We start from the raw sequence: 26,947 nt of genomic DNA, 5'->3' as shown, positions 1-26,947 counted from the left end.
GTCCCATTAGAGGAATCACTCTGAAGTTGACCATTGTAACACAGATTATATAAATATTACTATTCTGTATGCTGTTGGATCAAAGAACTAGATAGCCAAGATATAATAGATTAGCCAAGAGAAATTTGTGATTTATAGTGACAGAGCAAGAATTTTAAAACCAGTAAGACCACCAGAACAATAAGAAGGAAATATAAGAAAAAGACAGTTTCAAAAATGTCCATAAATTAAAAATCCAGAGTCTTTCTTTGTATATTTTCATGTGACTATGAGTTACCTAACCATGGAAAGTGAATGAAATGGAAAATGTAATAATGTATACTACAGGTAAGTTACAACGGCAGAATAATAAACGTCATTTTGATGATGTGGTCGGTATTTTAGAATCACTTGAAAAGGGGTTCCTTTTCCACAACAACACTCTGGTCTCTGATTAACATACCTTACTGTATGTATGTTTTCTAGCCGGTACAATAAACCACTTGGAAGCAGTTAAGTATTTTATACCAGCTCGGTTTCCAATTTGCTTGTACATGTCAAATTAACGATCCATTTTGTTTGCAAATCAGCATACAAGAAATGAATTCCACACAAACTCATTTAGTGTGAAATAAAAGAGGCAGTATAACAAAGCTTTAATGAAACTGCATCTAGCGTTTGGGGAAATTAATTATTTATGGAAAAGACAGACAAGCTTCTTCACAAGAATTCAGCAAAATAACATTTGTAATGCTCTGATAAAACATGAAGAACACTGTAATCTTCCTTCAGCTTACTGGAGCATAAACCAGCAATGTTTCTCAGTCATTGGAATTTCAGCAGTAAGGAGGCTTGGAAGACTTTTTTTTTTTTTTTTTTTTTAATTTGGTGTAAGATGTTAATATCAAAATTGAAGTTTGATGAGGATGCTCGTCTTGATGAAGTTATTAGCTTCACTACCAAGGCAAGATCATATACAAAAAGCCATCAGAGAGCTCCTTGAGTGCCATCCTAGGGTAGTAGCTCTGTAGAAGCAAAATAATCTCAGCCCTGATAGTCCTCAAACATAAAACAGCTCTCCCATTCAGGTATACTGAGTGTCAGGGAGATCAGCAAGACACTGAGGAGATATGTCCTATGTTTATTCCATCTATGTTTTTTGTTTGTTTGTTTGTTTTTGCCTCCCCTGAGGTACACATAAAGTGACAAAGCAAATGGCCTCTCTTTCACACAGCCTTTTCCTTTGGAATTCCTGAAGTTAAAGGGAGAGAGATGATTACCCTTTTAATAACAAAAATATACTTTTAAGATGTAATGAATTTAATTCTGTGTAATGTTCAATCTTTGACAGCCACAAACTTTGTTATGCGGGGAGGACACAAAATACAAGCATGAGTAATGGGAATTTCCTTCAATAGTTATAATTTTGTCACTGATTTTTAGAAAAATTATCAGTTGGTACTGGTAGTTACTTCTGCTGGAGAAAAAGGAAATGTGTGTGAATGTTAGAATCAACCGTAACATATTCCTTGTTCTTATTTTAAGTTTATCTTCACAAAGAGATAAAAGTTAGCTAACTCAGTGTAAAACTTCTGTGAAAATTAAAACCTGTACTGTTTTTATGTAAACTATTTAGTTAGGATAAAATCTATAAAGAAGAAGGGAGTTTCTATTGACTCCTTGACTGAAATGAAAGCTAGCATCTGAGCTGCATTAAGATTTTACCACCCAGACATTCTGAAGTTATTTTTTTCATTAGCAAAGACACCGCCAAAGGGTTTTTCTTTCTCTCTGCTCTAATCCACTTTACTTCCTCTCTGCCAAATTTGTCAGACAGTTAATGGTTGGTACATTTACATGTATGCTTTAGTCCAGCTGATCATTGCAACAGGACTGACACCTACTAGCCTTCGGGTTGCTCCCAATTTGAACTAGCTGTTGAAAAAAGACCTGAGTGTACTTTGTTTGAAAGCTGTGCTCTGATAAACTTTGAAGGAATAGCTCTTTCTCCCTCCCTGGCATTTTTTTTTTTCTGACTTGCTTTGGCTTGTTTCAAAAATACAGGCTCTCATAATCTCCTGTAGTAATACAAACTGTCTTTACCTGTTTCAACTTGATTCCATTTGGAGTCCACTTTTCTAATCACCGATGACTTAATCTGTATGTAGTGCTTCAGCTAGACTCACTGTGCTTTGTAATGATGGTATTGTTCCCACAATCTTCAATGAAAATACCTCACCCAACACATCATAGGCTTTATTTCTTCCTTTTAAAGCCAAATTGTATCAGTGACCATAGACCATACCAAGAAAGCGAGCCAGAAGTCTCTAAATTAGCAGAGACCTGAGATGATAAAGTTTAAAATGCTGTTTTGAAGCAAATGTTCATTTATAGAAAAGGTACTGATGCCTAATGAGATTTTTAACACTATTCCTTCCGAAGCTTTCTAAGAAGACAGTTCAAATTGCACTAGGTGGGTTTGCCACATTATGTGCAACAACATAAGTTCCATGATGTAACTCAGCAGCAATACATTTTTGTGCATTAAGAAGGAACAAACTACCACAGAACTGGGATGGTTTGAGCCATGTAACAAGCATCTTTGATGCCACAGTCGGTGAGTGAGTGAAATGCCCATGCCTGATCCAATGCATACTTAACTCAGTGGAAATATTTGCCCCGATTTCCATATGCCTTCATCCAGGCCCACAGAACTATAATTCAGTATCAGATAAGCCAGATAATAATACAATGCAGGTGTTTAGGAGCAGTTGTATTTCAGCTTCAGGTACCTGCAAATCTGATTTTCAAGAAGCATGTCAGGGAACATCTGGATTCTCAAGTTAAACAAAAATGAAAGTTTTGAAAAATATTATTGTAGCTCTGATGAGAAACCCCACTTAAGTCCTTTTTTCATTTGGTAAAGATTTGTATATCCTGATATTATTAAAATTCATAGGCTTGTTGTGCATAAGAGACACCTTACAAGGCATTCAACTTCTCTTTATAAAGATTTACTCTTTCATCTGAAAACACAGTCAGACAATCATTTTGCATTTAAAGAAGAGAAACTCTTCCTTTATTTGCCTCCCTGTCCATCTCTAGAGATTAATAAGGAGCTTGGACTTTCTCTGCACTCAGTTCTTTTCTTTAGAAAGAACCAATATATTTTGATTCAAGACAATGCCTACTTTAATGAGAATTTGACTAAAGCTCTCATCTCTGTTTGCAAAGAACTTCAGAAAGACAATGACTGAGTGATTATCACAAAAACAGCATAAAAGGATCCCCAAAAGAGCTCTGTTTTTATTCCAGGTGTATTGAGTTCCCAAACAAAACAAGGCTGGGCAATACTTTTACCTCTGCTTAGTCGGTTCATTGCAGAGATTTTATCCCAGCATGAACAGGAAGCTCACACTGAGAATGGCTTGATGCATCTAATCTGAAGTTGATGAAAGGACTTCAGGTGTCTAGAGCTTTCAAAGTAATTTCTTTCATCAATAGTAAAAACTGCTTAGGGAAAAAATGGGGGGAGGGCAGGAGAGTTGCAGAAAACTTGTTTCTTTAATATTAAAAGATAAGAAAATTGAAGGCTCCTAGAAATATGGTGAATTATTACCACCATTTGAAAGACAGAAGCTAATCACAGTAACTACACCAAAAGGAAGAAGCAATCCTGCTTTGATTTGGACTTCTTCATTTCTAAAATATACCAGATGATCTCCTTTTTCTTTGTAAAACCATGAGAAGATAGCAAAGCAGCAAAATAAAACTGCTCAAGGACAGACAGAAAGAAGGAAATAAGCTCCAGATCCATAGTAGGAGATCGGGGATGCCAAAATGTACCTCTGCACTCTCTCTTTAGTTACACCTGAGGTACATCAAAACTCAGAGCTATGGATCAGGAGAAGCTAATCTGTCTCCCTTAGCTCTCCACTGACCTTTATGCTTCACAAGAAAAAGGCAACTGTGTGTGCCTGCCCTCCAGAGCGTGTGCAAAGCCTTCAAAATGATCCCCTGTTCCACGCTCTAATGTATAAAGTGTGTATGCACCAAGAAATCTTCAAAAAGCATCACAACTTCCTTGATAAAAGGTCAAGTAACTGATATGATGTCTCTTGCCCTAATAAATATTAATTTGTTATAGTAAAATAAACAGTGGCCAGAATAAGTGACCACATGGAAAACAAATGTCTGAAAGGAGAGGAGAGTATTTGCTTCTTAATGTTGAAAACACTGTGTCATGTTTACTAATAGAAATAAATGCCATTGGATTTTCACTTGAAAGGAAATTTTTTCCTTCCATCACTCTGACCATATGCTGATTTTACAGAAGGCAGGGTCTGGGCTGGAATCTAGCCTTGCTTTGCCTAATTTATAAAATATCAGAACTTCTTTCACTTCTCATTTAGGGAAATGCCATTTTAAAAATGCACTCTCTCAGGCATTTAATTCTGTAAGTTTACCTAGTGGTCATGGCATATTGCACAGGCTCTTTTTGCCATAAACAGATCCAGACTGTTTTCCTAAACCTGCCATTCCTTAGGATGAAACTATTTTCTCTTTCAGGAGCCACCAGTTTTTCAGACAGCAGTTACATCCAGGAAGGAAATCATCTGTCCCTGGATTCTACTGCCTTGCAAGAAGTGACATTAGCTGCATAAAGAACAGAGCCCATATGCAGTGCTGAGTAGCTTACAGAAGAGGGAAAACACTACAGCCAGAGAGTTCTTAACAATGAACAGTCCTTAAAATCAGAGAATGTGGCATTCAAAACTCTGCTCATGTCTTTTGTTTTGCACCTAACAGGCTGAGTCCCAGAGGTACCACTCTCCATCCAGCTCTGGAAATGAACCTCACAGATTAGGAGCTACTCTGTATCGCTATAAACCTTGCAGGCAAGAAATTTGTTAAAAGTCTTGTACCTAAGAGGCTCTGTTAATACTCCCTTTGAAGGCAATAGGGCTTTAAAAACGAGTTTAACAGCCCACGCTGCTGCACATCTGTGCTTACAGCTGCCATTAATAATGCCACGGTTCCGGTGGCAGCAACACCTGTCTTACCATAAGGTTGCCTTCACAGGACCCTTCCCTGTCTATTCTCCTTCATAAACACAAATAAATCTGAAAAATCAACCCTTGTTTCATATGGCAAATCCATTGTAGGATCACCACTCAAAGTACCCAAAACCTTGAAGCTTTTATACATCATTTCTGGTAATAAGAGCTGTGTTGCCTACATAATTAAGTCCCTTGGAGGCAGTATGCTTGAAATGGATTGAAAATTAAGTCCTTTATTTAATTCTGCCTTTCTTCAGCATCCTCTGAAAAACATCAATTTTTATTTAAAAATTCGTATTTATCCTTGTTACTAATTCCACATTTGATGGATGTCAGGTTGCCAAATTTATATGATTCTTTATCAGAGTGCTTATTAAAATAAGTTTTTTATGCAGAAATGAAAGAATCAAAAGCATCAGCAAAAAGAATAAAAATTATCATGTGTGTGTTTTTGTTTTTTTTTTTCCAGCAATACCCATAATCAATTTTTATGTACTAGGATGCATGGGAAAATAAAACTAACACTTCAACCAGATTTCTAAGAATGTTAATAATGAAAGTTAATAATGAAGGAAAATATCATAACATTTTTTAAGCAATAAATTCTTCTAGATACAGAGAAAAGTTCCCCAAGAGGGAAGACAATGCCTATGGCTTCCTTCTTACCACTCTGAGCTTAATGAAGTATTAGTTAACATACTGCTGAAGTGATGACAAGTTCAACCTTCCCCCCCCAAGCTGGGATGCCCTTTAAATAACCTCCTCAGGCTTTATCCAGCCCAGTTGCCAGCTTTCATCACAGGCATTGCTGTGAGTTGCCCCAGCCCAAGCTCCAGCCCCACATTCCCTTTGGATGAGCCCTTCCTGCCAGGCAGAGCAGAAACAGCCAGGCTTGCTGCCCAGGAAGCTGATTCTGCTACAACCTCAGCCCAGCAGGTCAATAAATCTAAAAGGAGCTATTTTATTCCCTTTGTCTTTTATTAGCTTTGTCCTAGATTGTATACAGGCTCTCTTGTGTACTCCCCTTTGTCTACACACAGGGAATGAGGAAGCCTGCAGAATAATTCCCTGATCCTAAGGCCACTGTTACCATATGCTTCATCATTACCATTTCCTCCATGACACTGCCTTGCATGGCATGTCTCTGAGTAATTTCACATCACCATAAGCAAGAGCCCCCGCATATCTCCAGCCTTCTGATCACAGGAGAAAGCCACTATACTGTGCAGAGAGGAGGCAGCTACTCAGAGATCTTTCTCTAAGTTATTCAGACATCACTGGTCTATAAGAAAGCTGCAGATGGGTACATGATAGACTTCAAATCCTTCATTTTTCATTTGTGAAGAGCAGTGCTCCTCTTCCCTACCAATTTATATCACTGAGACTGTGTACCTTCTCATAGATAGAAATCTTGTGGGCTTAGGACACAAAGAACACAAGAAGATTCTCATTTTTATGTTGCTGCAGCTACTGTGATATCCTAACAATATCATCTTTCCAAGTGCATCCACACAATTATTCAAAGTTATAAAAAACTTTCAAATATAATTTATGCTATGATAAGTAACTAGTTTTGAAACTTCTACAATATACAAGTATCAGAAACAGGATGCCATTTTTCTGCTGGTTAGCTGTTCTCACACCAACTTGTAGTTTTAAAGGAATCAATCTTGTTTGATCTTAGACAGGTAAATAATCCTTTGAATGTTACAAATTTTCTTGGGCCTTGCAATATAAACTGAAACACACCATCAAGTGCATCTTCATCCTTATTCAGTAAAGCTCTAAATCACCTCTCCACAGAACACATGCAGCTCTGCACAGAACAGAGACAAACAACTGTTAACCAACCCCACTGCAAAATAAAATAATAAAACAAAACAAAACAAAACAAAACCTATCCCCACCTCCCAGCATTTATTTTGCTATTAAAATCAGTTTGTGCAACTCTATCCCTTGAATGCACCAGCTCGGCTTCCTTTTTTTTTCCCCCCGGTAAGATCAGGACTAACCTCTAAGAGGTCTTCCTACTGTTTATCACCATCAACCACAGCCACACGGAACATAACAAACTGGGCCTTAGCACAATACCCATTTTGCCTCTTGACATCCATATTGACCTTTTCCATCAAGCCAAAGATGACATACAAGCTGATCACTGAAGAATTTTTTTCTTCTTCACAGCCAGAAAACTAATGTGACTTGCTTAAAAAAAAGCTCCTTAAACAGACAGACACAGAGATCAAAATACAAATGCATATCCATTCCTACACAAAGGTTCATCACAAATATCTTACCAATATACAAGTTTGCTGTACAGCTAAACATATTGTAATGCAACCCTTTGAAGGTTGGAATGAAGCCAACCATAAAAAAAAAACAAAAAGAAAAAAAAAAAAACAAAAAACAAAAAACAAAAAACTTTGTTTCATTTTTTTAATAAAAGCTGGAGAGAAAAGAAAAAAAGATGCAGAAAAAAAATATTATAGAATGAGATAAGATAGACAGGGACTGAATAGATAGGCACTAGGCTGAAGAAAACATGCTCAGATACTAGACTTGGATGTTGAAATATAAAAGATTACTGCAAATGAAATGGCAAGAGCCTCACTTACTATAATAAATGCTTTTATCTCCTTTTTTTTTCTACCACTAACCTAGCCAGGATCTTGCTGATGATGAATTGTTCCTATAAGTTATCAGAGCAGCAAAACATACGAGGAGAATACAGTGTCTTATGAGCTATGTTACGTGGAGATTTTGCACCATCTGCAGGTCCAGAGAGATATAAAGACACTGCAGTTATCCCATCCTATAATAAAATACAATTGCTGTATGCATAATTTTGAGTTCCAGCAACAGAGATTTTGTGGCATTTTTGAATGCAGTATTTATGGGTGCTGGATGAAAGACTGTTTTCCCCTTGTCAGACCATTCTGAATTTTCTCCATCAAGAATAAAACCATATAAGATATGTATTTCAAAAATACATTTGAGGATCCCCTTATTCTTCAGCTCAGTAGAGAGCACAGTCCCACTAGCTGAATTCAGGGCACTTACTTTTTTGGGGCAGTGTAGCAGTGACCACAAGCCTTCTTTTGATAAACTCCTTAAATTCATTACTTGGGAATACCTGGAGATCTTCAAAAAATGTGTAGAGGAAGTGCTTCGTGACATGGTTTAATGGTGGACTTGGCATTGCTAGGTTAAAGGTTGGACTAGATGATCTTAGAAGTCTTTTCCAACCTAAATGATTCTATGATATAAAACAAGGGTTACACATAACCAAAACCTACAGAGTATTTACCCTTACCTAAATGTAATCCTTTGTACCACAGTATATATTGTTAAAAAGGCTTTCTTCTTACTTTCTTCGTACTTCTTGGCATGAAACATTTTTGACCATGCATTGAAATCCTGAAAAAATAACAGTACAAGAATACAATTTCTTGTAGAGATAAGATGATTTCAGGAAATACACCTTTTCCTAGGATTTTAAGTTCAAAAAAACAAAACAAAACAAAACAATCAAACAAACAACAAAAAAAAAAACCATATACTTATTCTAAAAAATGGATCAAGATGGGAAACTAAGCAAATGTATCCATGTAATCATGCAAGAAAAATTCACTGCATAAAAATCATTCAACCTAATACACTAGCACAAACATCGATATAAATTGATATAAGAAATGAAGTCAGTGGGTTTTGAACTTTATTTTTTTGAAAGAGAGTTATCCTTTAAAACATTAAAAGAGAACAATCTTGACTGTGGCTGACAAAAGAGCAAAACAAATAATATGGTATTTAGATTGAAAGTGAGTTTGATGGATTTGGTAATACTGGTTATATATCACAAAGCACCCTTATCTGATACATCTGCCCTACTACATGTTATACTGCAGCAACTATAAACAAAGGCAATGACTGATGATAAAAATTTGTGATGAAAAGACATGTTGGACTAGTATCAAGCATATTCCATGGAAAGACTGTATATCACTTCTGCTGATGACTTCAATGTGTATTTAAAATAGACAGCTGCTTTCAATTGATTTTGAAACCTCCATTGACGTCAATAAGAAAACAATGTCACCAAAAGATCTATGATAAAATATGGTGAGTTTTAAGAGAAACTGTGCTTTTAGTAATTTATTTTTAAAGGATTTTGTTGCTTTTAGTGGGACTCCTATGAAAAAACATTTGTTTAAGAGTACCACCACCATACTTTCTCTACCTCTCTCCTTTATCTCCATCTCTTTTACTGCATTTCTCCTAAGCCTTCTCCTAGTTTCACCACCAGTTATACTTCCACTTTCTTCCCACATAACTAAAGATCAGTTATAATATAATTCTTTTATTATTTTTTATCAGAATTATCAGGCTAAGGAAGAATTAATTCTTCATGGTTTCAAAGTACAGAAAACTTAGAAGATAACATTTAGTAGATGTAAACATTGCAATTTAACTTTTCACAACCAAAAGACCTAGGAATACAAGACTTGTTTTTTTGTTTGTTTGTTTTGTTTTTTAAAGTTCATGGTTGATATCCAGGTAATCCTAAAATGCTATAGGAGCAACATAAATGTATTAGGAAGGTCTGACCACATCTCCAGCTACAGGACTAGCTTTAGGATCAAGAATAAAATAAGCCTAAATTGAGGTTACAATGGCAGAATATCTTGCCAGCAATCAAGAGGATGGTAGGACCTGTTAGCTTCATTCCTTCATACTAGTGAGTTCTTTACACTTTCTAATACTTCTAATATAGAAAAGAAACATAAAGACAGACAAAATAAACAAGTAAAATAATCTCCTTAATGGAAAAAAATACCATTTTTTCCTCTTTCCCTAAAGAATTACAAAGTTGACTTTTCTTCCTAAAACTGGTTAAAAGGTGTGTTCTGCATGATGTCATTGGTAGCATAGTCCAGCTCTATTAATAGTTTGATTTCTTGAAAAAAAGGAAATAAAATTGTCATAGTGCCTATCCTGACTTGCCTCTTGCCAAACTAGGCTGCAAAATTGAAGTTGACAGATGACCTGCAAAGAGTCAGAGGACTGTTCCTCTTTACTATAAATACCAACCATGTTTATGATTCTAGAAAAGTCTGATGTATAAATTTATGATGTCTGTTGACCTAAAAGAAAGGCAAAATTTAGATTGTCTGTACAAGCATAATAAAAGTAAACAACTTTTTACATAAACATGGTTAACTTGTCATTTTAAGTATTCCTCTTGACACAAGTGCTTCTATTTTAATAATTCATTTAAATAAAAGGCGAGAGAGAGAGAGATTTTTAGTTACTAAATGTAAATATCTTCTCAGACAACTTTTTTTGGATCCACCCAGCAATGGGTTTATTCATATAATCATTAAGATTGGAAAAGACCTCCAAGTCCAACCATCACCCTACTACCCAAGCCACCCACTAATCACGTCCCTAAGCACCACGTCCAACCTTTCCTTGAACACCCACAGGGATGGTGACACCACCACCTCCCTGGGCAACCTGTTCCAAAGCCTGACTGATCTTTCTGAGAAGAAATTTCTCCTCATTTTCAACTTGAACCTTCCCTGGCACAACTTGAGGCCATTCCCTCTAGTCCTATCACTGGTTATTTGCGAGAACAGGCTGACCCCCCCGCTCCCCACAACTTCCTTTCAGGTAGCTGTAGAAAGCAATAAGAAATAACTGTGTTAAGCTGAGATGACAGATCTGACAATCACTGTCAATGCTTCAGAGTGCAAAGATCTAGACCACTGCCACACAAGCACATTTCCTCATAAATGGCAACTTTCCAAAACTCTCTTCCATGACCAGGTGCTCCATTCCCTTTGTACTGCTTAGCTTAGGCAATCAGAGCTGTCATGGTACTTATCCAGATCAAAGATGCTGTCTCAGCTTTTTTTCTGAAATGAACTGCAATAACAGAGCTCCAAAATTCACAGGGGGAAAGAAAGAGATGAGGTGCCCTCACAGGGAGGAATACACAGCAGTCACACTACGCAACTGTTGAACTGAAGAAAGCCTTCAAAGGTTTTAATGCAAGGCTCTCCCATTACGCAGTTAAAGCAAACATTTCTGGAGAAACGTGAAATACTCATTTGGCTTTAGATTCAGTGGATCTCAGTGATTCAAGTCCAATGGATTTCTAACCCTGGTCTTCAAGATTTGGTGAAACTTTGCATTTCAGTGTTGGTGAAACTCGTGTCTCACAGGTAACTGAAACTGGTAACCCAAAGGCAGCTTCTTCAAGTAGGAAAAGTTGTTAACTACTGAAAAAAAAATCAATGACATACTGTAAAATTTGTGTTTTGTCCACTGCACTCAATCGAAATAATCAAAACACTTCACTCACATACACAGATTTAATCACTGCTAGTGAGCTGCTTCACCCTGACATTGCCAGATCCATAAGCATGACATGGTGGAAATAAGACCCTTAGAAGTAGTTCTGTCTCAGTAAAAGTAGACATTTCCTGCTATAACTTTTGAGGGGTTGTTTACTTTTGCTTTTAAAGAAAAGCTGAAAAAATACAGCAATTCAAAAATACACCAAAGACTAGGAGTGTCAGAGCATATAATAATACACAGAGCATATAATAATAAACTAATCGTATTATATAGTAATAATAAAATAACTAAAATAAATAAATAAGAGTGCCAGAATTTATAGCAATAAACAAGTCATCATTTGGCTTCGCTGGCTGCCACAAGCATCCTACAGGAAGACCACCTAGAAATCAGCTGCAGGTGAAGGCTGTGCTCTGGAAACCACTGCCACATTTAGCATTCCTGCAGGCAAGCCCCCTCCTGCACTCACGTGCTGCAGTTGGAGGATTGGCACAGCTGGGTGCCCCTGGGACCTGCCAGGGCATGGTGGGGCCATGACTCAGCTACAGTGCTGGGGCGGATGCTCCTTGACCTTCACCCATAATGAGCATTGAAAAAAAAAAAGCCTGGAAGGCTTTTAGACTCCCATAAAAACAGGTTTTATTGGGGTGTTTACAACAATATTTATCTTTTTCTATAGAGATAAGGCAATTAAATAAAACAGAAGTATAAAGACTATAAACACAACTGTGTGCAGCTTCCTGCCAGCTCAGTAGCTTTCCAGGTTACTTTCACCCTGCAGCCCATTTTAGCTGCCCCTCCTGGGCAGCCACCAAACCAACATCTGGGACAGTCACCTCCATCTGCCTCCACTCAACTCAGACTCTTCTTAAAACAACAAAACAGATACCCTAAACCACCCAATAAAATAAAATCGTATCTGCATCAAGGGCTGATTTTCTCCAGCTCCCTCTGAACAAATACCAAAAGAGGAGACACTATTTTACATAGGGAGAAGACAGAAAGATCTGCTCACTAGCTATTACTTTCTAGATATTCTCCAGACACCCCAAAATTCATCCTAGGTTGCACTGAGCAGCTGCTCATAGCAAGCCCCCAGAATACACAGAGAACATCTGCTCAGCACCTATTACACCTCCCAAACAGGCGGCATGGCTGGGGAGCAGCAGAAGGGAATGTATGCTCTCCAAGACTATGGCTGTTTCTCCACAGGTTTATTTATTAGTACTGAGGCCACTCTTGGCCAGGACATGCCTAGTCAAGATATTAAACAAGGAGGAGGTAGAAAATTACGTAGGTACATGTATCTTACAGTATCTGTATCTGTGGGAAAGGACTTATCATAAGAAGGAAATGCACAAACAAGTATGATAAAATGCACTAGTTCAGGACAGGGGAGCGTTAAACTTTGACCCACATGTGTGGGTGAAAAGTTCACAGCAGTGAAAAGTTGATAGGTTCACCAACTCAGCTTCTCTCAATGAACGAGGTTGTTGCAAACAAATGCATCTGCTGGTTCCTTTCTGTTTTGGGGCCTAGGACCCAGGTATCCCCTAGCAGTCTTCTTTCTCCCAGGCAAACCCTTAGGTGCAGCCTGTGCTATGAACACCCTCCCAGGGAGAAGGTCCTGCAGTTTATTTACCCTGTAGATCTGAAACAAATGGTCCAACCTCCTCCTATTCCCAGACTACTTTGGCGTGTGCTTGCTGCAGGCAAAGTCTACACAAGTGCTGGCATTCAGATCAGGAAGGTACCTGTGAGGTGATTCAAGTGACCACCACCATTACCCATGCCTCATCTCCTACTGCCATGGAGCAGCCTTGCCATGCACAAATTGGATCCCTACAGCTGAAATGAAACACAAGGTTACCTGCAACAGGCTCCTGCTATACAGTACTGTTTCTTAGCACAGCCATAACATAAGCCCACATTAAATGGGCACCAAACATAGTCAAGAGATTGTACAGGCAAATAAGAGGCATTTAAAAAAAAAAAAAAAAAAAAAAAAAAAAAGAAACAAACAAACAAAAAAAGCACTGACAGCCTTGACTACTTCTACAGATCTCTAGGCCTGATCAGCACTTGGCCTTTCACATGCATGAAAAGGCTTTGCTTCAGATTTTGAAAGATAGGGAAAAATTTCATTCCTGCCACCCATGTATCAGAAGGGATGGCTAAAATAGTTGAAAAGTGGGTGTAATCCAAAAGCAAAACTAAGCAGGAGCCCAGAGACTTCAAGCTCCACAGTAATGCAATACACTTATGCTACTTTTGTCTGTCAAAACAGGTAGAAAAAGCATTTGAGCTAAAAACAAACAAACAAAAAAGCGCAAACAAAAAACACAGAGCCAGGGAGCCTGAAAACCCAGTGTCAGACTGGGAGCCCATGCAATAGGCCCAAAACCCACCCCAGAGCCAGGTCTCTCAGAACCCACCAAACCAGCAGAAAAGTCGGTTGTCCTTAAGTCTCCCCTTGCTTTGCTACAAACTCAGGAAAGCTGGCAGATCTCCCAGTAACCGTTTCTTTCTGAAAGAAAAAGAAAATAGGTGTCCTTACAAGTTTCAGCACCACACTCCTGTCCTAGAGAGTATTCACAGGCAACGGAGTGTGACTTGATACAGAGTGAGAGGTCCGCACCCACTCACAACCACACCTTTCTCTTTCTTCAGCTCAGCCATTGCTGAACCCTCAGCATTTCCCTTGGCCTCCCCCAACCAGGAGAGGAGATTTACAGCAGGCAGCTTATTGTCTGCGTAGCAAAAAGTGCTTATCATCTTTAAACGAGCACAAAGCACACACCTGCTGAATTCACAGCTGAACAGCAGCTGCACATGGCTACAGCAGCCATTCTGTGGGAGAATAAACTCAAAACCAGCTGCAGGTGAAGGCTCAGCGAGGTGAGAGCCATGCTTTGGAAACCACTGCCAAGTTTACCGCTCCTGCGGGCCAGCCCCCTCCTGCACCCATATGTAGAAACAGCTGAAGGGAGGGTGCAAAGAAGACAGAGCCAGGCTTTTCTCGGTGGTGCCAAGTGCCAGCACAAGCAGTGGACACAAACACAGGAAGCTCTGTCTGAACATTAGGAAGCACTCCTTTACTATGTGGTTGACAGAACACAGGCACAGGTTGCCCAGAGAAGCTGTGGAGTCTCCTCCTTGGAGATATTCAAAAGCTGCCTGGATGTGGTCCTGTGCAAGTGACTATAGGCGTCCATGCTTGGGCAGAGAGTCAGACCAGATGGCCTCCAAAGGTTCCTTCCAACCTCAGCCGTTTGGTGATTCTGTGGCTGTGCCTCAGTCTGAACCCACAGAGTTCTGCAAGGATGCCCAGAAGGTTTTTAGACTCACAGAAAACATCAGGTTTCATGAAAATATAAATGACGATAATTACCTTCCTACTATTCAGTATTTCATACTTGTAATTTCATTATTGTTGCAACTGATGAGAGCTAGACCACTAAGTTTTGTAGTTTAAGAATGTGCAGCCCTGAATGTCGCTCTTCAGGAAGGACAAGTCAAAATCAAATACCAGTGAACATCCAGTGAGGAGGCAGCAGTGCCTTGAAAGCCATGGCTATGCTTCCCGAGGATACCAATGAGTCAGTTCCTGTGTCTGCACATGCTGATTCATGGGATAACGTGGCAGAGTGCTCCGGGAGAGCTGCCACACTCTGCGGGAAGCAAAGCCACCATGACTCAGCTAAACATTGAGGTAGGAGGGCCTCAGTCTACACCTATTCAGCATCCAGGCTAAATAAATAAATAAATGAATTGTTGGAAAGCTTTTTGACTCCCATAAAGGTAGGATTTACAATGCTGTAAATATGGGAGTTATCTTTTTCCAAACAGATAAAGCAATCAGGTTAAACAGAACAGAAACGCCCAAGCAGAAAAGCTCGGATGTGTAACTGTGCTTTCAGCAGATCTCGCCAGCCAGACAGGTGCTGTAGCCTCCTGAGCTGCCAAAATCTCTCCCTTCTCCACTCTGGCCCCCAGGAAGTTCACTCCAAAACCATGAAGGCCTGCAGGCCAGACCAGCTGCAGGCCCCACCTTGCTTCTCTCTTATGGCAATGTCACTGCATGCCCTGCTCTCCAGAGCACCTCTGGGTGCCCCAAAATACTTCCTGGTGCTCAGCTGCTCTTGGGAAGCCCCCAGTCGGGGAAAAGCCCAGCACCTATTACACCTCCCAGGCAGGAGGCATGGCTGGGGAGCAGCAGGAGGGAACAGGACACTCATGTCCACAGCTGCGCTCCCAAGGCTTCCTGTGATGGTAGCAATGAGGCCACTCTTGGCCAGCACACAACTCGCCCAAATGTTAAATCAGTGGGAGATAGAGAGAGAATTACTCAGGTGCCCATATCTCATTGTATACACATATGTGGGCACAGTCTTATCTTAAGAAAAAAGGGCACAAACACGTATGCATTAGCTAAGGAGAGCAGCAAGCTGAACATTGTCCCACAGTCTGTGGGTGAAATGGGGCTCATGGCTGTGAGACATCCATGGAAAATTTGAGCACCTCCATGCCTTTCTTGTAATGCAGGGCCAAAAACTGAACACAGTACTCAAGGTGCAGCCTCACCAGAGCTGAATACAGGGGGACAATCACTTCCCTTGACCTGCTGGCCACACAGCTTCTTATGTAAGCCAGGATGCTGTTGGCCTTCTTGGCCACCTGAGCACACTGCTGGCTCATATTCAGCTGACTATCCACCATCACTCCCAGGTCCTTCTCTGCCAGGCAGCTTTCCAAACACTCATCTGCCAGCCTGTATCTCTGCTTGGGGTTGTTGTGCCCCAGGTGCAGGACCCGGCACTTGGCCTTGTTGAAGTTCATACAGTTGACCTCAGCCCATCGGTGCAGCCTATCCAGATCCTCCTGCAGAGCCTTCCTACCCTCGAGCAGATCAACACACGCACCTAACTTGGTGTCATCTGCAAACTTACTGAGTGTGCACTCGATCCCCTCATCCAGATAATCAATAAAGATATTAAAGAGGACTGGCCCCAGTACTGAGCCCTGAGGGACTCCACTAGTGACCGGCCTCCAACTGGATTTAACTCCATTAACCACGACTCTTTGGGCCCATTTCAAGCAGGTCCACATGCTGGATCCTTTCTTTTTAGAGTGCCTGCAATGCCAGCAATTCTTAATTCTTTGTTTCTCCTCCTTTCTTCAGTAGTCACATTACACAGCAAATTGAATTCACAAATTCATGTACAAACTGTTTCTGATGCTTTTGGGAATGTGATTCTTTATTAAAAGGTGAGGATTGCCATGGCTACCCTCTCCATTCGAGCTTTCTGGGGAAGATCTGGCTGTTGGTGCAGTTGGGCTTGTGACGAAGAATTGATGGGCAGGATCCTTAGGAAATGGCCAGCCTGATGTAAGAATATGCAGCTAGGCAGCAAGCCCCCATAACAACAGGGAGCCCCCCCTCCACTGTGCTGAGGTGGGCTTGTAACATGGAGGTCAACCTCCAAAGTGGATTAAAATGCAAAAAGGCCACCTTGAGAAGGGATGAGAGCCACACAAATTGAAGGTTTGTGATTTGCTACAGTATAATTCCAATCAGTCACAGTTTCAGAGCAAAATACATACACATCTATCATGCAGCTAAAAATTTGATCAAAGAGAAAGCAGAGTTTAGTCTGACAGATAATACTTGAGGAAAATCTGGACATCATCTGTTTCAGCTGATCTTTATGCACTTATGTCAGACTGGCTAAGTGCATAAAAGCTTAGGACATGTTTTCACAGAGGGGGCTGGCTGGAACCTGAAGAGAAACATCCAAATTACAAATAATTTTGAACTGATCAAAACCAGCCACCACTTCTTAGTTTTGCAGAAGAAAATTATTTTAAAATTGTCAATCTGGAAACCAAACCAAAAAAAAAAAAAAAAAAAAAAAAAAAAAAAAAAAAAAAGTCCCTTTATGCCTTTCAGAACAAGAGTTGATGTAGTTAAAGATAAGCTGTAGCTCAATCTCAAATCTTCCAATTTGTTCTTTACATGATTTTAGTGCTGTAGCACCCAAGACTCTTCAATAACTATTTAAGCAATAGGTATATATCATGGGCTGGGTGCAAAAGTTTGTCATTGTCATCAGAGATCAGTGCAGAAGAGTAGAGTGGCTCTTTCTGTCCTTAAAATAGATGATCCATTATTAAATTTATAAAATCTCTGCAGATTTGTTTGTCTTTGTGTAAGTCTTGCTCTCTCTTTTCTGTCAAATTCCTCACCCCTCTTGCATCCTCTCTGCCCCCCTTCCAAGGGTACAACATTTTAACAAATCATTAAAGGCAAAGGGACCCCACCACCACAATTAGCCAGCTCTCTCCTGCTGCAATGTGTGCCACTGGACAGGGACGGATGCAGAGCACTGACAGCCACGGGGGGTCATGGAGCAAGGAGGGGGCCAGGCAAGTGGCGATGGACCATCAGCACTGCCTGTGCACATCTCATGCTCCGTGTCTGAGACGTGTTGCCTTTTTAATCACCCTAGGACATGATCCCTTTTCTGATTAAAATGTGTCCAGTGTCTGCATCCATATCTAGTTTTGTCATTGCTTGAACTGGGAGTAATAAAATACAAAATAATAATAATTAATTTATTAATTAAAAGAACTTGCACCAAAGAGACATTGGTCTCTGTAATTGTGTCAACATGCTGTGAATAGAAACAGGTGGGAAAATGGAAGGAATTCAATCCATAATATAGAATTGTGGCTGGAAGTGTTTAGAAGACAGAAAAACAAAACAAAACAAAACAAAACAAAACAAAAACAGTTTCAAAGTTGATCAGAAAATCTGTTTTGAGAAATGAGATAACATTATGGTTAAATTAGATGCTGAAAGCCCCTACAGTACAAGAGGCAGGGACCTCCTGTAGACCTGGGGAGATAAAACCCACAGCAAATTTGGACCAATGCTTTGATGCTTAATATCAGGTCTCTGAACCCGGATTAATGTACATAAGTAAACTGCATCACTCATGGAAGCGGTCAGCACTGATGGCACCTGTTGAAAGGCAGCCAAGTGCCGCCGTGACAAACATAGCACAGGAAACATAAAGCTGGCACCACACAAGCAAGGCCGAATCTGAACCATTCTTGTTGCCCCTGGGCAACCCTCCCATGGGTTTGGTGGTGTGGATTTCACCTTGGCTTCCCAAACTGAAGCCCCTCAGCTTCCTCATTTGAGGCAAATCCTGCCTGGATCTGGCTGCCAGCTGCACAGCCCAGCCCTCCCAGACCCCTGCCTCTTGATGTCTGAGGCACACTAGTCTCACAGAGCTTCCCTCAGCCTTTAGTCATCAGCGCTCTGAAAGCGTTTCATCCCTACATGAAGGCCTTCCGGAGACAGCATGCTAAGTGCTGAGTTCATCGTTAAATCAGCCGTTTTTCGTCTGGCTTGCTCAGTGTAAACTAAACAAGTAAATTAAAAGATCCTCAGCAGCCAACCAAGCCTTGACAACGCCCTGCGCCCTGCGAGAGCCTGGGGAGGCGGAGAGAGAGGTGGAGGCAGAGGCTGGGCCAGGACAGCTTTAAAATGCCTGCGGGCAGCCTAAGGAGACCGGCAGTGACACCATGGCGAGCCCCTGTGTAGAGCTGAGCAACAAGATGAAGATGCCCATCCTGGGGCTGGGCACCTGGCAGGTACCGGGGCAGGGGCCATGGTTCCTGTGGGTAAAAAAAATCAAGATACGGGGGCTGCTGTGGAAGGTGTCCGTGGGTTGGTGTCAGTGTCTGCTTGCAGCACTTGTATAACCAGGCAGCTGGAAGGGGGGGAGTAAAGGAAGAAGGCAACAAGTATAACAGAAGGAAGAAGGGAAAATAAAAGCAGGAGCAAAAGAATAAAGTAGATTGCAAAAGGCTTTCTCACCCCCTGGCACTTGCAGCTCACCCCCGTGGGATGGGGGGTCACTTGATGGGAGCATTGTGCCACCAACCTGCTTTTGTGGGGAAGGGTTTGGGGAAGGTAAAGTGGCAAAGCTGCTTGGGTGATGCTGGGGGCACATAAAGGGAAGTGAAACCCCTAGAAGGAGTAGGGTCAAAATGTCCCGCGGAAACTAACTGCTTTCTGCTCCAGTCCCAGGATTTCAGTCCTTTCCCTACAGCAATGGGAAGTTAAAATTAAATTTAAATGCAGCTGACGAGGAGACACCAGCAGCTGCTGGTAGGGGAGACTTGGTGCAGCTATCACAGCAGTGAATGCTGGCAGAAGGTGATGGAAGAGCTCATAGTTTGGTTGTCTGCTTTCAGGCTTCTCCAGGAAAGGTGGAAGAGGTGGTGAAGCACGCTATTGATGCAGGCTACCGGCACCTCGACTGTGCCTATTTCTACCAAAATGAACATGAAATAGGGAATGCAGTCCAGCAGAAGATCAAGGAGGGAGCTGTGAGGCGGGAAGATCTCTTCATTGTCACTAAGGTATGAGGATGCAGGAATGTTGGTGCATTTGGCTTTTCTTGCAGAGAAACCCTTGTTTCATCCCTAAAGTACCCTAAGGACCTATTCCCTTCTTTTATACTCATTTTATGATAACCTTGTTGCAGAGTGTAAATTCCATTCTTTGTTTGCAACTTGGACTGAACCTTACTAGGAACTGTTGAAAACTTAGCTGTTGCTAAACTAATAATTCCATTGCATTTACTGAAGGTTCATATGTGTGCACCCTACAAGGATCAGGAAGAACAGACAAATCAGATGTCTGAATTCAAAGGTGCTGTGCTACTTACTGATGTGCAAGACACTGAAAATGGTGTAATGTAGAAAAAGTAATCCTAAAAGAGAATAGAAATTAAACTATGGGACTTAAGTCTCAAGTATTTTCTGTGTATGTACTCCATTCCCTCATCTTATCCACTTGTCTCAGCAATGCTCGTTACCAAAAAGTGAAAATATTTCAATTAATAGACTTATGACTTGAGGTTTTTCATGTGCAAAAACAGAAAATACTGAGCAGAACAAAACTCTTTCACACTCTTATTTTTACTTAAAGAATAGTTCTTAATTTGAATAATACTTGCGAGTTCCTCTACCTAAGCACTTGAATTTTCATTTCAAAAATAATTAAGTAGAATTCAGAATGGTCCTCACAGTGGCCAAGTAGTCAGATAAAAAGTACAGAAAGAGGGTAGTTATGGGGTGCTCAAGACTTGAAATTTAGTCTTTAAAAAAAAAAAAAAAAAAAAGATATACATAAATAATCTCTAACAGTAAAAATATGCTGTATACCTGGCAGAGATTTACATCTTGTTCAGAGAATCTCTTTTCATGAGTAAGAATACTGCTTTTCCACCTTCACTACTAACTCTTCTATCTGTGTATATTTGTCCTACATTAACCATTGAAATCCAACCCCTACAATTCTGTGATTCTGTGTGAATTCTATGAAGTATTAGCATCTTTTTCTCTGGTCTGGACAATGGAACCTGCAGAGTCACAGCTGAGCTTTGTTTCTTCCACAGTTGTGGAACACATTTCATGAGAAGTCCTTGGTAAAGGAAGGGTGCAAAAGAAGCCTTGCTGCACTGCAGCTGGACTACCTTGACCTCTACCTGATACATTTCCCTACGGGATTTAAGGTAGTTCTTCTTTACATTCCTCTTTTCTCCTTACCTGGTTAAAAACATAGTGTGTTTTCTCATCTGTGCTGTGTCCATCTTCATTATACATCAAGGATATGCTATGGTTCCTTTGTCTCTTCCCTGAACCTGGAAGAAGCCAGCATTTGGTCAGTAACTAGGCAGTAGTATTTTTAGGGTGTGCATCTGGCCTTCCATGTGTATTAGACTGAGATAGCTGTGGTTATGAGTATTGCTAATGAACACCCTGGGTCTTCAGGGAAAGTGTAACCAATGGATGATGGAGTTTGGTATCATGGCCTTGTGCTGGGCCAGACTGGTGTGATCATATCATCTTTTCGAGATGTGGGCTTGATCTGGAGAAACCAACTGTGAGAAGTGAAACACAGTACAGAAAGAACTTGCTTCTAGTCCCCCTCCCCCCGCACCAGTGTAAAATAAACAAAAACTCTAGAATAAAAGTATGGGAGTGTCTGTTCCCTTCTCTCCAGACCTGCCTAAATTACTCAAATATTTACTACTAATCCCCATCTCTTTGTATGCAATGATTGATTTGTAGAAGTATGGCCCTTGTCCAAGAGAATACCGAGGAACATGAATAATTTTTAGTGATATGTTTAAACAAACTACTAACTTACTACCTGTAATTCCCAGTCAGAAATCGTAATATACAGTAGGAAATGCAACTTTTAAGTCCCTGTGATTCTGCCTTGAAATAACAGGCTGGTGAAGATCTGATGCCTACAGATGACAAGGGTATGGCAATCCCCAGTGATACAGATTTTCTGGACACATGGGAGGTAAGTTAATGTTTGGTCTTTTGTGCATGTGTCAGCACTAAAAATGGAGCAGAAATGTGCATGTACAATGAAATTAAGGGATGGGTTTGGGTACAGGTTTGGGTAGTTGCACAAAATTACATTTCATGACCAGAAAGAGCTGCTGCTTTCTCTTGTTTTCAGGAGCTGAAAGGGTATGTCTTCTCTATGAATAAAGAGGACAAACCTATGAGCACTGTAGGTGCTGTCCCTAAAACAATATTTGAACATGTACAATGGTAGAACTGAGGCATGTATTAATGCAGGCGTGGCTGTTAATTTACTGGGAGTTTCATACAGATAAGGAATTCTCATACTTTTCAGCATGGGGCATCAGCATCTCAGGCCATCCTTCAATCCTCATTTCCTTGTGGACTGGGAGGATTCAGTGTCTGCTCCTGCTACCTGCACCACTGTGGTGCTGCAGCTCTGGGAATACATAGTTTTCTCTACAATGGCAGATTACAGCCACAAGAAAGTATGCGGAGATAACTAGGTTTAGTCTAACATCTTCCCTACTGCATTCTGCCAACTCAGAGGTAGTATGCTGGCTTAGGACAAGGTGGGGGGATCTCCCCTGCTTTTTCAGCTCTAGTAAAATGACTCCCAGAGAAGCCTAAGCAAAATATTTCCATCCCATTACAAAAGGGTTGGCCTACCCTTTTTATGTTACTTTACCATCTGCAACAGGACATAAAGCACACAGATAATACAAGGTGCAAAGATATATATTTTCTTAAAATTGAAGATACTGTCATTTAATCTACTATGGGATGTTTCTTGGTTTGTCACAAGCTTTAATGAAATAAAATACTGTACATGACAGTTAATACCACCTCATAAATACACATTTGTTGTCCTCATTCATTAGGCTATGGAAGAGCTGGTGGACTGTGGCATGGTAAAAGCCATTGGAGTTTCCAATTTTAACCATGAGCAGATTGAAAGAATCTTGAACAAGCCAGGACTAAAGTACAAGCCTGTAAATAACCAGGTAAGACTTTTATCTCCACTGATGTCAGCTGATCTTGGAATATGCCTAAATATATTTGAGTTATACTTCAGCTGTTAAAGCTGACTTATGCCACGACCTTTAAAATAGTTTCAGTGCCATGGAAAGATCTCACAAAACACTAGGTATCTCTTTGTATGTAAAAGACATGTTCGGCCTGGCTCAGGTCATTTTTGGGAAAACAGATTTTGACTCTTTCCTTTTGATTCTTCACCTGCAACCGTAACTGTTCTCATTTTGCACAGCCCTTCTGACTGAAACAGTTCTAAACTAGAAACAATGATTATATAGCTGTAGCATTCAGCCAATGCTAGGGATTTACTATAGCCCTGATCTGATAGATACCTTAAACTAGGTCATTGTCATGCTGCTGTTACAATCCAATATGCAGGGTGACTAAACCCTCAACAGTGTTTTCCAGCTGCAATAACATGTGGTGCTTTTGACAGAAGGGGATGCTCCTTTCTATACTGCATTCATTTTTATGTCATCTTGCTGTATTTAAATAACTTAAATGAAGTAACTTAACATGAAATTCAAAATTATTTCCTTCTCTGGAAAAAAACACCACCACAACAAAAAACAACTAGATAGTAGCACTACACAGATGTATTATTTTTAAAGCACTGGCTTCACACTGAAGAAAACAGGAAAACTTATACACATGTAAAATATTATTAAACTTTATATCATGCTTCTTCTGTAAGAAAGAAGAATCAAGATCTTGCCTGTGTATTTGAGTAGGGATTTCAGCAGCCAAAGCACAGATTGAAGCAACTTTTTCTGAAGGTCAGGGAGCCTGCAGCAACCAGGACTCAGGCTTCTTTGTCTATTCATATACCATCTCCTCAGGGGAGGGATGGGGAGGATGTCCAGAAGGGCTAAGCTGAGGAAGCTCATTTCCCTCACCTTCTTTGGGAATCAGGGAGACTCCCTGAGGTTGCATGACTCAGAGCAGAAACCAAACTCCAGGTATTCTGAGCAGCCCCTCTGAAGATGCAGTTATGCTCTCCTGACTAGTCCAGGAAGACTGATTTCCTAATTTTTGCCACAGATCCTGCACTTTCAGTCTTCCCATCAATTTCTTACCATGTTTGTGTAGTATGTGGCATGAGGGAGACTTATTATCTGTATTAAGCTTCTAGATATTGCTGTGACATTAATAATTTTAATAACATTTTTAAAAGATAGATTTTAATCATGATCCTGGGAACCTTTTCTTCACATTGTCCGTGACCCAAGAGGATTTCAAACCTTATGCTCTGGAGCCCCATGCAGTCTGCCTCCATGCCAACCAACAGGTTTCTGTGTTTACAGATTGAATGCCATCCATACCTGACCCAGGAGAAGCTGATCAAGTACTGTCAATCCAAAGGGATCGCTGTGACAGCATACAGTCCCCTGGGTTCTCCAAACCGGCCATGGTAAGAAACCACAGCAGCCTTTCTCTACAAAGACGACTGGATTTGCAACTTGAATCTTTGTGGCAGAGTATGCAAATAATGCAGCTACAATGAGAGAAATGCTCTTGCTTTGTTGCAGGGAAGCTAATACCTTCCTACCACCAGTATGGTAGCTAATACCTGGTTTTTGCTTTTATTAGGGCCAAGCCAGGGGAACCCCTGCTGCTGGAAGATCCTAAGATTAAAGAGATTGCAGCTAGATATAATAAAACCCCTGCCCAGGTAAGTGGGGATGTCAGACCAAACTCTTCCTCCTACTCAGACATTTATAGGAGTCGATGGCCAGTCTTTGCGGATGCTGCCTTCCCTAAGGATACAGTACAATGGGGTTGAACTACTCTTGACTCTTCGTACTGCCCCTGTTCTTAACAGCATTCATGTCTCTTAGAAAACATCTGGTAATTCATGTTGAGTATTGAGCTTGAAGGAGCTAATCAGTATGGGTATGAGCTTACCTCAAGTGTCCCCCTTCCTAGGGAGATTTATTCTGCTCCCAGAGAGAAGTGCTCCCTCTCTGAAAATCACTTTCCTATGAGATTTACTTACAAATCATCAAACCAACACATTATTCCTTTCTCCAGCTAAGTTAGCAAGTTACTCTTCAGAGAAGCAGAAGTAATTTGCAGAGCTATCTGATTGCTTGCTGTTTGCTCACCTTCACAGAGAGTCTTTGAAAGCTGCTTGATTAGTCAAGGTGAAATGTTTTTCTCTATGGTTTGCTAGACTCACTAAAGAGATCTTCTTGCCCATAGTGGACAGGAATTGCATTTCAAACAAATCCACGTGTTCACAGGCAATTAACCATAGTCACATTTTAAGATGGGCAGAGCAGGCAAAAAATGTATGCAACAATCCTTTGTTGATGGAAAAAACTTCAGAAATCTTTTTTTCTATTTAAAGCATTCTGAAAGCTTAAGTTAGGTGAGGTACTTACCTATGAGTATGAGGTGAGGTACTTACCTATGACCTAATTTGGTCTGAGCACCCATGTAATACAAGCCAGAAGCATCATCATTTTTCTCTCCCTCCACCCCCCCAAAAAAAAAAAAATCATTAAGAAGCCAAGATATAGAAACAATTGATAGTTTTTCAGTAGACTGCCAGCAAATGCTGGAACATCAAAACTCCTCTGTGCAGTCTTGTATTTTTCCAAAGAGTGAATGTGGTTGTAGAAAGAGGAATGGGTTTGTGGGAAGAAAAAAAAAGTAAGAGAAAATGCACAAAATGCATTTGAAGATTTTTTTTGCACCCCTATGCTCATAATTCTCCCTGTCCTTATTTAGGTCCTGATCCGGTTTAACATCCAAAGGAACGTGGCTGTCATTCCCAAGTCTGACAAAGTGCAGCGCATTAAGGAAAACATAAAGGTGAAGTTTCCATCAGGACTGCAGCCACCTATTTACATGGCATAGGCACCCACACCCTAATCCCCTCTGTGTTTCCAGGCAGCACCCAGGAGTCAGTGAAAGGGGAGCACAGAGATATACAGATCAGGGCTCAGTAGTACCTACCCACCACACCTTTTTCTGTGGGGAGAAGGATCTTGTTATCTCCAATAGACAAATGGGTTACACCAGGGTGGGTGCTGGAAGTGGAATCACAGTTTGGGGTTTCCCTTCTGGGAGATGCTTAGTGAGCCCTGCTTTGGGGCATAAAGGAACAAACTGCAAACACCACGCTCATTAGCAATTTGTCTCATTTTGAGGCTGTGGTTTTCCTTGGCAGGGAGAGTCAGCCGGATGCTTGGTTTGATGACATGGCATCTTAGATGGTTGCTCTGTTACTTTCAGTTCATGCTGCTATATTTTGGAGTCATTTCTTTTATTAACCACTAGCAACAATTCTTAGATGACATCAACTGTGAGACAATAATTTGCAGTTGGTATCCAGGAAGTCCTTACACACTGAGCAATCAGCCCTTAGCACCTACGTTCGCTGTCAGTGCATTACAACACAAACAGAAGTGGTGTTTGCATTCAAGTACCTGCAGCTGAGCTACTGCTATGAACAGCGCCTCAGAGAGAAACGAACTAATTGGTAAATTGACATCTGGCTGAGAAATAAGATGATTTCTTAACTAGCACTAGCATGGATGCAGTGTGTTCTTACCTTCAGTCATAATACATGCTGGAAGCACACTTCGTATCTCACTACTTATGAACCTAACTAAAAAAGAGACTTTTGTTTCCTTTTTTTTCTTCTGCTAGGTGTTCGACTTCGAGCTGTCTAAAAAGGAGATGGATGTCATCCTCAGCTTTAACAGGAACTGGAGGGCAGTTCCAGTAGCCCAGTATGTTTCTCATTATCCTTATTATCCACTAGGCCTATCTCTGTCTGTATTTTCATCCCCTGTATCTTGAAAGTATACCTGACCAAAACTAGAGACAGTTCCCATCTTAAACCTTGGTGATGAGACATCCTGGAACTGACATCAGGAAGGAGAGGCATTCAGCATCTTGGTATTGCATGTGCTTGTTCACAAGCATGTGTTCAAATTAATGACAGCTGTCAGCTGCAAAACTTGAGTACGTTGGCAAGGGGGAGGGCCACTGCAGTAGGGAAATGCTGCTGAAGATGCTTGCTACAACACCTGTAAAAACAAATTATTTCTCTTTGCAGGGCTGTCAATCATAAGGACTACCCATTCAAGGCAGAATATTAG

The 26,947-nt window shown here is 40.6% G+C and overlaps 1 protein-coding gene across 1 annotated transcript; it reads left to right on the top strand.

The window, feature by feature from the left end:
* Positions 1-18,980: 18,980 nt before the first annotated feature.
* LOC116499104 (aldo-keto reductase family 1 member B10-like) lies at positions 18,981-26,947 on the top strand. The gene is made up of 10 exons (XM_032203723.1): positions 18,981-19,061; positions 19,668-19,835; positions 20,876-20,992; positions 21,715-21,792; positions 22,682-22,804; positions 24,140-24,246; positions 24,426-24,507; positions 25,569-25,652; positions 26,493-26,575; positions 26,905-26,947. The coding sequence occupies exons 1-10, from the start codon at positions 18,993-18,995 to the stop codon at positions 26,945-26,947; spliced, it is 954 nt and encodes a 317-aa protein (XP_032059614.1). The 5' UTR covers positions 18,981-18,992.

The sequence above is a fragment of the Aythya fuligula genome, chromosome 1, assembly GCF_009819795.1.
Source record: "Aythya fuligula isolate bAytFul2 chromosome 1, bAytFul2.pri, whole genome shotgun sequence".
Classification (NCBI taxonomy): domain Eukaryota; kingdom Metazoa; phylum Chordata; class Aves; order Anseriformes; family Anatidae; genus Aythya; species Aythya fuligula.
The sequence above is the reverse complement of the archived record's forward strand: the minus strand, read 5'-3'. Positions and strand labels throughout refer to the sequence as shown.

Excerpts from the sequence above, each read along its gene's own strand:
- LOC116499104 (XM_032203723.1), top strand. The coding sequence starts at position 18,993 with ATGGCGAGCCCCTGTGTAGAGCTGAGCAACAAGATGAAGATGCCCATC. Across the intron at positions 19,062-19,667 it reads TGGGGCTGGGCACCTGGCAG|GCTTCTCCAGGAAAGGTGGA; the intron begins GTACCGGGGCAG and ends GTCTGCTTTCAG. Across the intron at positions 25,653-26,492 it reads GCATTAAGGAAAACATAAAG|GTGTTCGACTTCGAGCTGTC; the intron begins GTGAAGTTTCCA and ends TTCTTCTGCTAG.